This window comes from Tursiops truncatus, chromosome 10 (assembly GCF_011762595.2).
Source record: "Tursiops truncatus isolate mTurTru1 chromosome 10, mTurTru1.mat.Y, whole genome shotgun sequence".
Lineage (NCBI taxonomy): Eukaryota > Metazoa > Chordata > Mammalia > Artiodactyla > Delphinidae > Tursiops > Tursiops truncatus.
Genome location: NC_047043.1, coordinates 65,142,192 through 65,158,076, shown reverse-complemented (window position 1 = coordinate 65,158,076; position 15,885 = coordinate 65,142,192). Strand labels below are relative to the sequence as shown.

Sequence of the window (15,885 nt, the reverse complement as noted above, 5' to 3'; positions counted from 1 at the left end):
AACTGCCCTCCTCCTGCGATGCTGTAGTCTCCACAGGCCCTCCCCGCCCGCCTCTTCTCTCTGGCTCGAACTTGAACATGGAAGTGGCGGGTTTCCTCTTTGCTGGTGTCTCCCTCCCTCAAGCCACCCTCTTCCCTGTCCCTCCAGCCCCGTCAGCTCTGAACCCCTGGCCTCCGGCCTCCCCAGCCCCCGCCGGATAACCCCCCGTTTCTGTTGCAGATTTTGAGTTCCTGCTCCCCAGCAGCTTTGAGTCTGAAGGACATGTTTTCATTGCTCCCAGGTAGCTTGCGTGTGGCCTTGCTGAGGTGTCCTCCCCCAACCTGACCTCCCTGGGCCCACCTCCTGCACTGCTGCCTGGAGCTATGTGTCTGTGTCCTGTGCAGTGTCACCCTGCCATGCACAGCCCTGTATGTGTGGCCGTGTGCATACCTGGGCCATGTAGGCACACCAGGCACCAGTGCCCATAGCTTCAGCTCCCACCAGGCCTCGGACGGGAGGGCTCTGGACTCTGTTGACCTTCCCTGCCCTCCCAGGCCACCAGGAAGGAGCCCTTTCTGCCCTGCGCCGGCTGTCTGCAGCACGCCCCTCACTGGGCAGCTGCTGCTCTGGTTTGTGGCGCCCTCCCCACCCCACCCCCACCCCGCACCTGTCCTTGTCCCGTGTCAGTCAGTGTTTGTGTGGGTGTGGTGACCGAGCCAGCCAGAGCCCCTGTCGGCAGTGCCCCATCTAGGTGTGGTGGCTCACTGAGGACGGGAGGAGGATGAGGGGATGGGGACTATGAAGAGCTCTCTGGAAAGTAAGGGATCAGGGCCCAGCACAGACCTGGGCCTGGACCATCCTTGGCATGCACCCTCGTGTGCACACCTTCTGTCTGTTGGCCCACATCTGAGGAGGCCAGCACGCCGCCGGGTGGTGAAGCCCTCCCCTGTGGCCTGGGCTTTGCATGAGGGCAGGTGGGTGCAACTGACAGAGATCCATGGGCACTCTCAGGTACCACACGGGGGCTCTGGACACTCCTAACCTCCATGTGTGTGCACGTGCGTGCATGCACCCACAAAGTTCGCTGTGACTCTCTGTAGATGTGTGTTTGTATTTGTGAGTCATCATGTACATTTGTAAGAGTCCAAGTGTAAATGTGGGGTGGCCGTGTGCATTGGTGACTGTGGGAATGTATGGAAAGGCCTGTGTGGCCCACAGGACCCTGAGGGAGCTCTGAGGGCAGGGACCATGTTTGTTTTTGTCACCTCTGTATCTTTGGCACAGGAGAGCTCAATAAATATGTGTTGGGTGAGTGTAAATGTACATATTATGTGAGGGGGAGGGATTGCAGGTGACTTGTATCCCAAGTTCAGCTGTATGGGTGTCACTCTAAGTGTATCAGGTGTGTTCTCCCCCATACAGAAGTGCAGGCTGTGTACTGCACAAAGGCCCTGGGAGCAAGTGGGGACTGAGATTCAGTCCCAGGTGCCCTCACCAAGCTTTGGGCCCTAGCATAGCCTCGGGAAGAGGAGCATTTAAAAATTTCCCACAAAGTTGCTGCCATGCAGGCCAGTGAGGAGGTCTCTGGTGGCAGGGGTATGGATGAGGGATTAGGCAGGAAAGATAGCTCCATGTACCAGGGTTAGAAGGACTGCTTGCCAAGACTTCCTGGGGAGCAGAACCCCAAGCAGATCTCCCTGCTCCCTTCAGCCCCTACGTTCTCTGGACCCACATTCTGAGCCCAGAGAGGATCTTGAGGAGGTGAGGGATTTGGCCTGTCCATCTCTGGGGGAAGAGCACCCTGGGCAGAGGGAACAGCCAATCCAAGGAGCCACGTGTTCCCACTGACTTGGTGACACCCTCTGTGGTATGATGAAAAACACTAAGGCTCAGGGAGCTTGAGTGAGTTGCGCAAAGGTACACAGCCAGGAAGCAGCAGGATGAGGTCTCAGACCAACTAAGCCAGTGTCAGGACTCCACCCACTGTGCCCACGGAACGCTATGGCACACAGTTCGACGAGCCAGCCATGAGGCATTTCCTGGGGCCTCCCAGGTGCACCGTCTAGCTCCAGCTACACAGGAGAGGTGAGAGGCTCTGCAGGGCCATGCCCAGAAGGGAGAACCTGCTTGGGTGGCGGAAGCAGACCCTCATTCTCTGCTTCTTGCACTTAAGCAGGTCAGTTCTGCCCCTGTCCAGACCTGGTTACCTGCTGGGCGTATAGTCACTGCAGCCTGTAAGAATACACATGCCCCTCCCTGAGGCCTGGGCTTCTCAGCGAATGGCCAGGCAGGCCTGTTGGGAAGCCTCAACCCTATTGCCCTGTGCATTCCCCCAAGCCCACTCTTCTTGCCCCTCCCCACCCCCAGAGAGTATTGCAAGGAACTGAATGCCTCAGACAACAACACTGAGTTCCTGAAGAACTTCATTGAGCTCATGGAGAAAGTGACTCCAGACTCCAAGCAGTGTGAGTGACTGGTGGGGCAGCAGGGTCTGGGCAGTGCCAGACGGCAAGGGGGCAGCCCAGAGGAACCCAGAGACTGGGCAGGTGTGGAAACATGCAGGCCCAAACCAAGGACAGGTCCTGGGCCAGGTCATGGGGAAGGTTCGGAGCCTTGGGGGTAGCGGGGAGAGTGGGCAGGGATCCACAAGAAGATCCTCCCTCCACCCCAACCCTCCTTTTCCAGGCAACAACTTCCTTCTGCACAACCTGATCTTGGACACGGGCATCACACAGCAGCTGGTGGAGCGCGTGTGGCGGGACCAGGATCTCAACACGTAGGCACCACCCAGCCTGTGGGGGCAGGAGGCTGGGATGGGCCCAGAGGCGCTGGCCGTGCCCTGCAGAAAGTAGGTCTGTGACCTCACCTCCCTGCTGCCCCCAGGTACAGCCTTCTGGCCGTGTTCGCCGCCACTGATGGTGGCATCACTCGCGTATTCCCCAACAAGTAAGTGACCTGCCCCACTATCCGACACCCTGCCCCTGCTGGGACCCCGCCTGTCCCGCTGCCCAGAGGCCTTCTTTCATCTGCTGAGACCACTGCCCCCACAAGCCACCCCTCCACCAACCTCTTGTGTGACCAGGGCAGCTGAGGACTGGACAGAGACCCCTGAGCCCTTCAATGCCAGCTTCTACCGCCGCAGCCTGGATAACCATGGCTATGTCTTCAAGCCCCCACAACAGGATGGTGAGTGTCCTCCCAGGCGCACAGCAGCAGGTGGGAAGCTGAGGCTTCTCTGTTCAGCCAGGGCGAGGCTCTGCTCTTTGAGGTCCCTCTCAGATTCGAGGCTGGCTGGCTGAGATGGGGCAGATAAAGAGAGGGCTAGGCTGTGCCAGACGCTATGCTGGGTGCCCGGTGCTTAGGCTGAGGTCAGCCATGCCTTGGGTTCCTGGGCTTCCAGGGCCCAGCACAGAGTGGTCATGTGGCTGCCAGCCCCTACTCCTGACCACCCCACCTCACCCACCCCCAGCCCGGTTAAGGCCGCTGGAGCTGGAGAATGACACGGTGGGCATCCTCGTCAGCACGGCTGTGGAGCTCAGCCTAGGTGGACGCACACTGAGGCCAGCAGGTGAATACCCAGGGCGGAGGTAGGGAAAGAGAAAATGGGCAGTGTGCTGCCCAGGTAGGTGGGCATTGATGGCCCCTTGCTCTCCCCCACAGTGGTAGGCGTTAAGCTGGACCTAGAGGCCTGGGCTGAGAAGTTCAAGGTGCTAGCCAGCAACCGTACCCACCAGGACCAGCCTCAGAAGGTATCTGGTCAGGGATGAGGGCAGTAAGCCCAGAAGCACCCATTCTGGAGTCCCCAGGAACCCCTACCAGTCCTCCCACTCAGAGTGGCTCTGGTGCCTATGGGGAGGCAGGGTCCCCGATGTATAAAGGGTGATGGGAGGAGGAAAACTGGTGGGCACTTACGGTCCTTGCTCTCTGCCCAGCAGTGCGGCCCCAACAGCCACTGTGAGATGGACTGCGAGGTTAACAACGAGGTGCGTGTGCCCTGAACCCTAGCTTACCCCACTCCTGGACACCTGAGTCCCAAATGCAGCTCCTAGCCCATCCCATCCCTTAGCCAGTGGGTCTCAACATCCCACCCTGACTTCACAGCTTTACCAGAACTGGGGGAATGGTGCCCCCTCCACTCAGCTACTGGACTGCCAGGGTCTATGGAGGAAAGGCTGGGCTGGAGCCCCTCCCCATCTTCCTCCCCCTTTCCCACCTCTCAGGACCTGCTCTGTGTCCTCATTGATGATGGGGGATTCCTGGTGCTGTCAAACCAGAACCATCAGTGGGACCAGGTGAGGGTCAGGAAGAGGGTGGAAGGAGAGGGTCTGGGTTTGAGCCTTCTGGGGATATGGCACTGCCAGCCCTGTGACTACCACTGCCTCCCGGCATCCCCAGGTGGGCAGATTCTTCAGTGAGGTGGATGCCAACCTGATGCTGGCACTCTACAATAACTCCTTCTACACCCGCAAGGAGTCCTACGACTATCAGGCAGCCTGTGCCCCCCTGCCCCCGGGCAACCTGGGTGCCGCACCCCGGGGCATCTTTGTGGTGAGCCCCAGCAATGCCTGACCTGCAGATGGGGGGACTGGGAGACCTGCCCACAGATGACCCCCTACCTCTAACGAGAAAGCTGGGGGTGAACCAGGTCCAGGGGCAGCAGTGGGAGCCCATGCCACTCTCTCCACTGCAGCCCACCATTGCAGACTTCCTTAACCTAGCCTGGTGGACCTCTGCTGCGGCCTGGTGAGTCCCCAGGGGAAATGGGAGAGGGAGGGTGCTCCCTGGGCAGGAGGGCTGGAAAGAAATGGGGCACGGTACTGGCCTCGCTGACCACTCCCACTCGGTGACCCATGCCCTGCAGGTCTTTGTTCCAGCAACTTCTCTATGGTCTCATCTACCACAGCTGGTTCCAGGCAGGTAGGTAGGGCTTTGGAGGTCCCTCCTCAAAGCCCCTCCCCAATCTGAGACCTACTCCAAAGGGAGGGCGGGGCTTACGGCTGAGGGAGGCTCAGGGTGTAGGGGTGCAGCTGAGGGGCTCTGGACCCTCGCAGACCCCGCGGAGGCCGAGGGGAACCCCGAGGTGCGCGAGAGCAGCTGCGTCATGAAACAGACCCAGTACTACTTCGGTTCGGTGAACGCCTCCTACAACGCCATCATCGACTGCGGAAACTGCTCCAGGTGCGCGCGCTGAGCAGGCCAGAGGGGCGGGGGGCTGCAGCGGGGAAGGGAGGGGAGGGGAGGGGAGGGGAGGGGAGGGGAGGGGAGGGGAGGGGAGGGGCGGCGGGGTGGGGCGAACCTCAACGTCCCGCCTTTCTGTGCTGCCTCCAGGCTCTTCCACGCACAGAGACTCACCCACACCAACCTTCTCTTCGTGGTGGCAGAGAAGCCGCTGTGCAGCCAGTGTGAGGCTGGCCGGCTGCTGCAGAAGGAGACGCACTGTATCCTTCCCGCGCTGCTCCCCGGCCCCTCCCGCCCAGCGCGTTCCCTCCGTGCCGCCGCCCCCTTGACTCCCCACCCATGCCCAGCGGACGGCCCGGAGCAGTGTGAACTGGTGCAGAGACCGCGATACCGGAGAGGCCCACACATCTGCTTCGACTACAACGCCACGGTGAGGAGGGGGGCGGCGGCCTTGACCTGCAGCTCCCCTGCCCCAGGGCTAGTGCGGCCCTGCGCACCCGCTGCCCGCCCAGCCCGGGCAGACCGGCTGCTCCTTGTCTCTTTCCACAGGAAGATACCTCAGACTGCGGCCGCGGAGCCTCTTTCCCACCGTCGTTGGGCGTCTTGGTGTCCCTGCAGCTGCTACTCCTCCTGAGCCTGCCTCCCCGGCCGCAGCCTCAAGTCCACGCCCACCCTTCTCGCCGCCTCTGAGTGCCCCTCCCCCCACCAGGCCTCCCCGCCGCTCCCCTGCTCCCTCGCCCCACACTTCCCACCTTAGAGCCTCGCCCCCCTCCCTCACTGAAGGACCTGAGTGCGTCTGGCCCCGAGAATCTGCGCCTTGGGGGGAGGGGGGGTCCCGAAGGAAGGCGCCGCAGGTCTTTGGCCCCCAAGCCACGTCTGGCTGCTGAACTGTCAGAGTGTCCCCAGACCCCTCATTCCCACTGGACTCACCCACCCCGGAGGGCTGGGCCAGGGAGGCCACAGTACTGGTGCCAAACCAGGCCTCCACAGCCCGCCCTGCCCCGAGGCTCCCTTTGTGTGGAAGACCGAGGTCTTGCCCCAGTTGGACTCCTCTAACCTGGCCCTTCTGCTACACCCAGGACTAAATCTGGGAATAATGGAGGAAATTGAGATGGGCAGTTTGAGGCCTGTGCATCCCAGCTTAAGTCCTGGCAGGAGAGAGGTCCTGGGGCAGCCCCCAATGAGCTCCTGCCTCTCTCAGGCCTACAGCCACCTGTCCCTCCCCAAGCCCGGCAGGTGGCAGGACAGTGACAGTGACACCGGCTAAGCCTCAACCCCATACACACCTGGAGCCCTGAGGGCAGAAACTGGACTCCGACATACCCAGGAGGGCACACACACAAACACAGACGTGCACAGACACACACACCCTGGGGTGGGGTGAGGGTGGGGGCTCACAAAGCCTTATACGGGGTGAGGGGTTGGTGGGAGGTTGGCATGTGCACACTCCATCTCCTGCTCACCGTCCACCTCTTATGTGACCTGTAACCCAGCTGGTCCCCCATCTCTAAAGCTGAATGTCAAACAGTGCCAAATGCTGGGGCAAAGGGTGAAGACCCCTCTGTCCTGACCTAGCCGCCAGTGTCCCCTTATTGCCCCTGACCCTGCCAGGTGCTCATTGTAACCATTTCTCACTAGTGTCAGGCCCCCAGTGGGACCACATGCCACTGCCTGCACCCCTCAGCAGAGGAACTCTCACCAGGCATCACCCTTTGCCTTAGCGGGGGTGACTTGATTACTCCTAGCTGGGTCATCCCACCCCCAATCTGCCCCTTATACACTCAGGCCTGTCTCTTTCCCACTCACACACTCCCTGGCCAAACTGCTCCTCCCTGCTGAACACACACTTGCACATACATATACACACTCTGTGCACATACACAGGCTGGGCCTGGGAACATCTCTTCACACCATTCATTCTGGTCATTTCTTGCAAAGGCATCCCAGCCTGGGGGCCATTGGGGGACTGAGGGCAGGGGGATATGGCCATAGGGCTCAGATGGACTGGGAGGAGGGGGGGAGGGTGATACATTAATTAATGGCTCCGTTAATTAATGTCACGTTGCTTGTCGCTTTCTCAGTGTGTGTGTATGGTCCATGCCCACTGCTGGTGCCAGGGTGGGCACCCATGCTGTACACCCAGCCTAGATGCCAGCCATGTCTTGCAGGGGCGTGTGTGTAACTGTAGTGTAGTCAGGTGCTCAATGGAGAGTATAAAAATAAAGAAAGAAACATATACAGATAAATTAATATATATTTTAAGTTTAAAAAACAGAAAAGCAGACAAAGCAATCCCCATCAGGTAGTTGTCAAACCCCCAGCCGGGTCTGATCCTTCTCATCACCCACCCGACCTGGCTGTCCCCTCACCTCGGGCTCGGGGGATCTGTGGGGGACTGGGGGGCCATTTCCTTTTATCTGCCCTTTTTTTTTGGTTGTTCTATTTTGTACAGACAAGTCAGAAAAACAACAGCGACAAAAAAGTCAAGAAACTTTGTAAAATATTGTGTGTGTGATTCCTTGTAAAATATTTTCAAATGGTTTATTACAAAAGATCAGTTATTAAATAATGTTCATATTTTCACTTCAAATGGTTCCCATACACTGTCTCTGCCCTGGAGTGAGGACTGGGTGGCTTGAAGACAGGTGGCCATGACCTCAGAGCCCCACTTACCACTTAATTGGGAGTGAAGGCCATAGCAATCCAGGTCTCTGGTGGGTGGAGGGCATGACGCTTCCCAGGCCTCCTAAGTGCTAGATCCTTGACATCCTTTGTCTTGTATAATCTTATCAAAAGCCTCCAGGAAAAACTGTCTTTAAAAAAAAAAAGTCTCCCAGAGGCTCAAGGCCAAGACTGTGGAGGAAAGAAGATGGAGATGAGATGCAGGCTTCTAGCCAATAGGATCAGACTACCAGGGCATACGCAGGTCCTCCAGGTGGAGCAAAGAGTGACTACCTGGCCCAAGTCCATGACTTCGTGCTTGAGGGCCAGTGCTGCTGTCCAGAGGAGGCCAAGGTCTGGCCCACCCACAAGCATGATGGCTGCTCCTTCCCAGCCCAGAGGAGGCCTGGTGCTGTCAGTGGCCACTGCTGCTCACGCTGGAACACAGCTCTGAGTCCATTTCAGCAAATCTCGGGCCTCCCTCTGGCAAGCCCTACACCCTTGTTCATTTTAATCCCAACTCTCTTAATAGTCAATCCTATTCTGTGTGACCTTCGAGTTTCTTTTCAACGGGAAAGACTTATAACCACCCAGTGCAGAGATTTCCCAGTAATACTGACACTTGCTCTCTTACAGTACACACTCCACACTATGCACTCACCCTGTGCTGAGTACTTACCACACATTAGAGTTGGATATTAGTTTATCTCCATACCGCAGATGAGCAAATTGAGACTTAGGAGAAATCCTTTCTCCCAGATGCAAGAAACCAGCAAAGGTTTTGGAAATGAGGTGGCCTGTGGCTTGGGGACCTTGGATGCTAAATAAATAAAAGAGGGCATTCCAGGTCTTAGTGAAGACACCTTTCCTCACCCTCTGCAAGGGTTGGCCACAGAGCAAAGCCTAACTAGCAACCCCTGAGGCAGCTCCCATGCTCCGCAACAGCCCCAGAGGTCCTGGGGTAGACCTGCCATGTAAAATACAGAACATCCAATCAAATTTGGAATTTCAGATAATCAATGAATATTCTTCAGTATGTTCCCAACATTGCATGGGACATAACTATGCTAAAAATTGAAGACATGCTTATACTGAAAAAATTATTCATTGTTTAACTGAAATGCTAATTGAGCGCCCTGTATTTTGATTTGCTATATCTGGCAACCCTACCCTGGGGTGGCATGCAGCAGGAACCCAGAGCCCAAAGGTAAAGGAAAGCAACACCTTTTGTGATCTGGAAGGCTGCGCACACGTCGGCAGTTGTACTGAGATCAGTGGCGGAAAGGAAGGGATTCTGCACTTTATAAATGTACTTTGTCATATATTTATTTTAATTATATGCATATTAAAAAAAAAACTCAATATACAAAAAACAAAAATCAGTTTTGCACAGGACACAACCTACCTGAAGCCACCGTTGCAGTGAGGTGGAGACCCAAGGCCAGCCTGACCCAAGTTTGTGGAGAGACCTCTCTTCATCAGGATCAGCGATTGACTGTGGTGAGGAAGAGAGTCACTAAGAGAAGTCCAGTCTCACCCCTTTGGGGGCTGGAGATCCGAGTTCCGGTATGGGCTCCACCTCATTTGTAACAAGGGCAGCCTGGGCAACACACTCACTGAGCACCCAGGGTGGACTGGCATTGTACACGCCAGTCCCCTTGGATCCTCACGGTAGGTCCTGTCATCATCCCCATTTTACTGTCCATGAAACTGGGTTTCAACAAAGTTCGGGAATTTGGCCATTGTCACACAGCCGCCAAAACGCAGAGCAAGAATTCCAACCTGGGTCAGGCACACACCAGACCGCGGAAGTTCCAGGAGTTCGCGCCCCCTGGACCATCCAACATTCCTACCTGCACACCTGCCCACTAGGACACACCCACTCAGATAAACAGGCACACACTGAGCCAATCCTTCCGGGAAATTCAGCACGCGCGTGGCCTGCAGCTGTGCTGCCGCTGGTACCCGCTGCTCTCCAGAGGTTAGCGATGCCCGTTCACCCTCCCCCACCTCTGGAGAACCGACGGAAACGGTCCTGAGAACTACAACTCCCAAGCACACTCTCCTCTTCCGGCGCACAGCCTCCTGGGACTTGTTGTTCTACCCAGAACCCTGATATCCTCTGGTCCCGGCTCCGGCTGAGGACTCCATGTCCCAGCATGCCGCGGAACCGTAAGGCCGACGTTCAGAGGGCGTCCTGCAGCCTCTCCGAGCGCGCAGGCGCAGCGCCGCTGTTTGTCGGCGCCTGAGAAGGGAGGAGGTACGGTCGAAGCCGAGGCCGAGGCGGAGCTGACCAGACTTGACTCCGACCCAGAACCAGCCTCCAGTCCCGCGTCGACCGTAGGGCCCCAGAGTGGATGGAGAAGATCGAGCCCTGAGATCACCGCCATTCCGGTCGGCGCGGTGGCCACACAGAGCAGGCAGTTAGGCGTGCCTAAGCTGCCCAGGGTCTTCCCTCAGATACCCGGCGAGGGGCCTAGGCCCCGGCCCCGCGACCAGGCCCGGCTCTGCCCTTTGGGACCGGAGTCGACCCGACCGGAAGTGGACCTTTCACCGGGGCCATAGGCCAGTGACTAGGTCGGACCCGGGCCTCCCGTCGGGGCCGGACTGGGACGAGGCCCCGGGGAGGCCCCTAGCCCACTAAACCCTTTCCTAAGGCCGACGCCCGCCAGGAAGATGCAGCGCGCCCTACCGGGCGCCCGCCAACACTTGGGGGCCATCCTGTCCAGCGCCAGCGTGGTGGTGAAGGCTCTGTGCGCTGCGGTACTATTCCTCTACCTGCTGTCCTTCGCCGTGGACACGGGCTGCCTGGCGGTCACCCCAGGCTACCTCTTTCCACCCAACTTCTGGATCTGGACCCTGGCCACCCATGGGCTGATGGAACAGCATGTGTGGGATGTGGCCATCAGCCTGGCCACAGTGGTGGTGGCTGGACGTTTGCTGGAGCCCCTCTGGGGGGCCTTGGAGCTGCTCATCTTCTTCTCAGTGGTGAACGTGTCTGTGGGGCTACTGGGGGCCTTCGCCTACCTCCTCACCTACATGGCTTCCTTCAACTTGGTGTACCTTTTCACTGTCCGCATCCACGGCGCCCTGGGCTTCCTAGGTGGTGTCCTGGTGGCACTCAAGCAAACCATGGGGGACTGTGTGGTCCTGCGAGTGCCTCAGGTGCGTGTCAGTGTGGTGCCCATGCTGCTCTTGGGGCTGCTGCTGCTGCTGCGGCTGGCCACACTGCTCCAGAGCCCAGCGCTGGCCTCCTATGGCTTTGGGCTGATCTCCAGTTGGGTGTATCTTCGCTTCTACCAGCGCCATAGCCGAGGCCGAGGCGACATGGCCGACCACTTTGCCTTTGCCACCTTCTTCCCTGAGATCCTGCAGCCTGTGGTGGGGCTGTTGGCGAACTTGGTGCATGGCCTCCTGGTGAAGGTAAAGATATGCCAGAAGACAGTGAAGCGCTATGATGTGGGTGCCCCATCCTCCATCACCATCAGCCTCCCAGGCACAGACCCTCAAGACGCAGAGCGGAGAAGGTACTGTGGAATCTTACAAAACCTTGTCGAGCTAGGATAGTATTATTAATCAAGTCACATTCCATCTGTTGAGGTGCTTGCTGTATGTAGGCTGGCAGCCTACAGTCAGATGTTGGGGCGGATTCAGAAAGAGAAAAGCCAGCTTGTGGCCTGGAGCTCAGCATTTAAGTGTCTGGGCTGCAGGAGGTGCTTTCCAAAATTAGGGAGTAAAAGTGGCCTTTCTCACCACTCAGGCCGCTTAAGTTTCAAGAAATGCCCTGCTTCCTTTTGAGCTGTGTGAGAGGCAAATGGAGAGCCAGGTACACGTAACCCTGGCCTTGTCTCAGAATCTCCAAATCCTAGACACTGGTCCTGTGGGAGCCAGAAACAACCTGCTGGTCCTTCTTCCCCTGTGAGAGAGGGACAGAGAAGGAAACATGGGATCCTTAAGAGATGGTCTGGGCCACCCTAGTTTCCAAACGCTGGACTACACCCTCTTCCTGAGCCTTAATTCAGATGTTGTGCTTCTCTGCCGCTTATTTATTGAGAGGGAAGCCTGGGGTATAACTAGACTTAGACACACCCCCTCACCCCCACCACCCCCGCCTACTCTGGCAGGCATGTGTCACCAAACCCAGGGGACAGCCACATGACCCACCGAGGGAGCCTGCTGACCACACCAGGAAGTGGAGACAACCTTTTCATTATCTGTAAACCAAGCCATCTGCACCATCAGGAATCCCAACTGAATTATTCACTGAATGCACCTTGGCCAGGGCAGGACAGATCTTTTTTAATCCATCTCTTTCTGTCTCTCCCAGGTCTGTGGACTTACCAGAGTGGTCACAGCTCTGTTTCCAACATTATTCTTTTTTTTTTTTTTTAATTTTATTTATTATTTTTGGCTGCGTCGGGTCTTCATTGCTTTGCGCGGGCTTTCTGTAGCTGCGGCGAGCGGGGGCTACTCTTCATTGCAGTGCGCGGGCTTCTCTTGTTACAGAGCACAGGCTCTAGGCGCATGGGCTTCAGTAGTTGTGGCTCTAGAGCACAGGCTCAGTAGTTGTGGCGCACGGGCTTAGTTGCTCCACAGCATGTGGGATCCTCCCTGGCCAGGGATCGAACCCGTGTCCCCTGCATTGGCAGGCGGATTCGTAACCACTGCGCCACCAGAAGCCCCCTCAACATTATTTTTGAGTGTTTTTTTTGATGCAGTTACTTGAGTAGTGAAATTTAGAGCAGGCTCTGTTCATACTGTCTGCATTTGTCAAAGCCTTCTGTTTTTGCTCACCTGTGTAATGAGTTCTTAGCAGGCAGCTTTATGAATTCAGCTGGAGTTGTCCCTGTGCCTACTCTCCACTGGGGCTGTGGAGTGTGGGCCACACCCCTTTCTTGAAGGAGTTTCCAGCTGGGGAAGGCCACAGATTACTATGGTCCAAGGTGGCAGATGTTGAAAAGTACACACGGCATGCTGCAGAGCTTAATTGTGGGCTCTGCAGTTTGTGTCTCTGTGGCTGATGAATCCTAAAGACCGAGGTCTCTATTAACCTTATCCAGTGGAGGCGATGCGGTCAGGAGGGCTGGGCCTGGTAGAAACTGAGCTGTCCTCAGAGCTGTTCAGGTGATCCCAGGCCACAGTGGTGGCCCCTCCCCCAGTGGAGATCTGGGATTGTTAGGGGTGGCTGAACATTCGAAAAACCTCTACGCAGCCCCAAGAAAATGGACAGGTGGAGGCAGATTGGGGTGGGGGGTGTCAGGAAGTGGGTTCTTGGCATAGTCTTGTGGTTGTTACCTTGCTTGGGGATGGGGGTTACTCCACCAACCAGTTTGACATCTTGCTGCATGCCATTCCCTGACCCAAAGAGCTAGTGATAGTGGGAGGCAGGGGTTCCTACCTTTGACCCTTGTGAGGGAGTGATTAGCATGCCACCATCTCTCTACCTTGGCAGGCTTTAAACAGAATTGACAAGGCAGTCTCCAGAATGGGAGCCTGGGTCGCAGCATCCTGTCTGTGCCAAGTTGCCATGGTGCCAGGCTGGAGGACAGGGTGGAAGTGTGCTGGGGCTTTCTGTGCCTATGTTGTTGTTGTCCCTCTCGTCATGTTCCCTGGCATGGTGGAGATTTTGGTTTTCTGCTGGAACATGGAAGGCTATACAGGTCCCCCATGCTGGTGGCACAGACTTGGAGGCATCAGGGGTCCACAGTGACCACTAGTAGAAGTGTTACCTGGCAGCATGGGCATCCCAACTCCTGGTGGGCAGGGTCCCAAGTGCACGTATATACTTTCTTCTAGCGAACTTTCCCACCTCCCCGCAGAGTGGGGTCTCCAGGGGTCTGCCCAGTGAAACCAGTAGGCTCTGGCCTGTGCCCTACCCACATGGATTGTTTCTCCTTCCTCTCCTTCTGCTAGGACGCTGTGTGTTCCTGCTCTAACACAGGTCCTGGTGGGTTTGGAGATTCTTCTCGGAAGGAGAATATTAGAGTCAGTTAGGAGGGGTGAGCTGACCCAGGTTGGCCCTGCTTCCCAGGCTGAGAGCCAAGGCAGGTGCTTGAGTTCCAAACTTCCCCACAGACCCTTGCCAGGAGGCTCAAAATACTCCTAACAAGGAGAGGGGGGAGAAGTAATGCCTTGAATGTGATGCCAGTGCCTAGCAGAAACTCACATGTCCAGGGACTTGCCCTTCCACCTGTCTGCCCAGGGACACCAGCTTTGCCCAACCTTAGGCACCATCCTCAGAACCATTCCTGGGGCTGGCCTGTGGGCAGGCTGGCAGGCACCCAGCTGGCCTTCTCAGCCTGGAGGTGCCCCAGCTATGGAAGGAAGGCCCTACAGCCTTTGGGTCCTCATTCTGATGGCAGAGTGTGCCCTAATCCAATCCCTGTGGAGCCCTGGGCCCTGTATGGGGAAGGAGAACCCATAGGGTTCTGAGAGAGGAGTGTGAGCAGTACGGCATGTCAGTTTCCTGGGGGAGAGAGTGCAGGGCATGAGCCAAGTTCAGATCCTGAGTGACCTGTCATCTTTCCCCTGGCCCCAGGCAACTGGCTCTGAAGGCCCTCAACGAGCGGTTGAAGCGAGTGGAGGACCAGTCCGTCTGGCCCAGCATGGAAGACGATGAAGAGGAGGCTGGGGCCAAGGTGGATAGCCCCCTGCCGTCAGACAAGGCCCCCACGCTCCCAGGGAAGGGGCCTGTCCCAGAATCCAGCCTGATCACCTTTGAGGCAGCTCCCCCGAAGCTGTAACTCTAGACCACCTTGAGTGTAGCACCTCTTCTCCCAAGCCCCCCTTGACACACTCTCAGCTACTCCAGGGCACTGACTGCTCTGAGGAGAGGGAAGAAGGCCTGCTGGGGGTTGCCACAGACTTCTGCTATTTCTCGCCAACACTACCCAGGATTCTTGCTACCTGGTTCCAACTCCAGACAACCACTATGCCAGGCATGGGGCCTCTGAAGCACAGCCAGCCCAGGCCATCTGAGGTAAGACTGTACCTCAGCAAGCAGCCTCAAGCAAGTGGCTGCAGGGGCACTGGTGCCATGGCTCCTAAGCCAACCCTCACACCTGATACTGGTTGCCGAGAGCCCTGAGCCAAGGCAAGGATTTGCCAAAAACATTCTGGGGGTTCAGCCAGTGCAGGAGCCAGTGCAGGGCTGTACATCCCTGCCCGCCCACAAAGAGACTACATTCATGTCAAGATTTCTGATTCCCTCTGCTGTGGCCATAGCTGCTTCTGGGCCAGAACAGTCACAGCTCCCAGGTATTTTCTACAGGACCACTTGAGTGGGCAGCCAAGCCCAGCCTCGCAGTATCAATAAAGCAGTTCTTTGAGGTATGGCTCCTGGGCTCTGTTAGACCACCTTGTGCAGCCCCCTCATCATGCTCAACTGCAGAGTTAGACAGGGACTTAACTCTAGGTTCAAGGGCTTGGTCACCAAAGCTACTCCAGCTGGATAAAAAGCCCATTGCCCTCATCCCCTTCCCCCCATCACACTCCCCCTTGCCTCACCACCACATGCCCACTGTCAAGCAGTCTTCCCAGAGCTGTCACCTCAGGCTCTTACTTACTTTCTGCCTCCCTGCACTACCTGGTGAAGGAGGCCCTGCCTGGAGGACCTGATAATTAAGCGCCTCTCTATCATAAGGAGTTGTTCTTATCCATGACTCACCTCCAAGACAGAGTGCTCAGGGCCTGGCATCTAGGGAGGCAGCCCATCCCCAGTTCCCATCCTGTCATTGCCCAGATTTGACCACCACAGTCTAGAAACTCCAACATATGAGCAGCTGGGAGACTGAAATACACACAGCCGCACCATTCACAGCTACAGCCCTCGGGCCTGCTAGGGCCCTGAGTGGCATGGGGTGCTTAGCCAGATCCGGGGGGCTAGTGTGCCAAGAGAGCTTTAGCCCCTCAGTGAGCAGCCAGGGATGGGTCCCCATCTTGCCCAGCTGCCCATTTTTTCATGCTGATGGCATTAGCAAGAACTATCCCCAGCTTTGGACTGTTCCTCCCATCCAGTCTTTTCAGTCTTAATATATATATATATATATTTGGCCGCGCCTCACGGCA

The 15,885-nt window shown here is 57.0% G+C and overlaps 2 protein-coding genes and 1 long non-coding RNA gene across 8 annotated transcripts in view; 2 read left to right on the top strand and 1 right to left on the bottom strand.

The window, feature by feature from the left end:
* The window catches only part of CACNA2D2 (calcium voltage-gated channel auxiliary subunit alpha2delta 2), a 139,141-nt gene extending 131,400 nt beyond the window's left edge, over window positions 1-7,741 (top strand). Inside the window, exons 23-38 of one of the 5 annotated variants that reach the window (XM_033865032.2) lie at window positions 220-280; window positions 2,347-2,444; window positions 2,665-2,755; window positions 2,863-2,925; window positions 3,062-3,165; window positions 3,449-3,547; window positions 3,640-3,728; window positions 3,915-3,962; window positions 4,200-4,271; window positions 4,375-4,527; window positions 4,670-4,722; window positions 4,841-4,896; window positions 5,031-5,157; window positions 5,308-5,417; window positions 5,505-5,587; window positions 5,707-7,741. In XM_033865032.2, the coding sequence (XP_033720923.1) occupies window positions 220-280; window positions 2,347-2,444; window positions 2,665-2,755; window positions 2,863-2,925; window positions 3,062-3,165; window positions 3,449-3,547; window positions 3,640-3,728; window positions 3,915-3,962; window positions 4,200-4,271; window positions 4,375-4,527; window positions 4,670-4,722; window positions 4,841-4,896; window positions 5,031-5,157; window positions 5,308-5,417; window positions 5,505-5,587; window positions 5,707-5,847 (1,448 nt within the window). In that variant the 3' untranslated portion in view covers window positions 5,848-7,741. Of the gene's footprint in view, window positions 1-219; window positions 281-2,346; window positions 2,445-2,664; window positions 2,756-2,862; window positions 2,926-3,061; window positions 3,166-3,448; window positions 3,548-3,639; window positions 3,729-3,911; window positions 3,963-4,199; window positions 4,272-4,374; window positions 4,528-4,669; window positions 4,723-4,840; window positions 4,897-5,030; window positions 5,158-5,307; window positions 5,588-5,706 lie in introns of all 5 variants that reach the window. The other 4 variants (XM_033865031.2, XM_033865030.2, XM_073811148.1 and 1 more) reach the window with 4 other exon arrangements.
* LOC117313943 (uncharacterized) lies at window positions 2,324-5,802 on the bottom strand. Of its 2 annotated transcripts, none has more exons than XR_004528545.2 (4): window positions 5,715-5,802; window positions 5,276-5,398; window positions 3,047-3,274; window positions 2,324-2,818 (listed from the first exon to the last, which is right to left on the bottom strand). It is a non-coding gene; the product is annotated as an uncharacterized lncRNA (long non-coding RNA). The 2 variants fall into 2 exon arrangements; XR_004528546.2 differs by having other exon boundaries at window positions 2,326-2,771.
* Window positions 7,742-10,048: 2,307 nt separating the features above from the next.
* Window positions 10,049-15,150, top strand: TMEM115 (transmembrane protein 115). The gene is made up of 2 exons (XM_004316854.4): window positions 10,049-11,345; window positions 14,357-15,150. The coding sequence occupies exons 1-2, from the start codon at window positions 10,495-10,497 to the stop codon at window positions 14,559-14,561; spliced, it is 1,056 nt and encodes a 351-aa protein (XP_004316902.1). The 5' UTR covers window positions 10,049-10,494; the 3' UTR covers window positions 14,562-15,150.
* The last annotated feature ends 735 nt before the right edge of the window (window positions 15,151-15,885 follow it).

Bases quoted from the DNA above. Each gene is read 5' to 3' on its own strand.
- TMEM115 (XM_004316854.4), top strand. From the start codon at position 10,495: ATGCAGCGCGCCCTACCGGGCGCCCGCCAACACTTGGGGGCCATCCTG. The intron at 11,346-14,356 runs GTACTGTGGAAT...CCCTGGCCCCAG, and splicing joins CAAGACGCAGAGCGGAGAAG to GCAACTGGCTCTGAAGGCCC.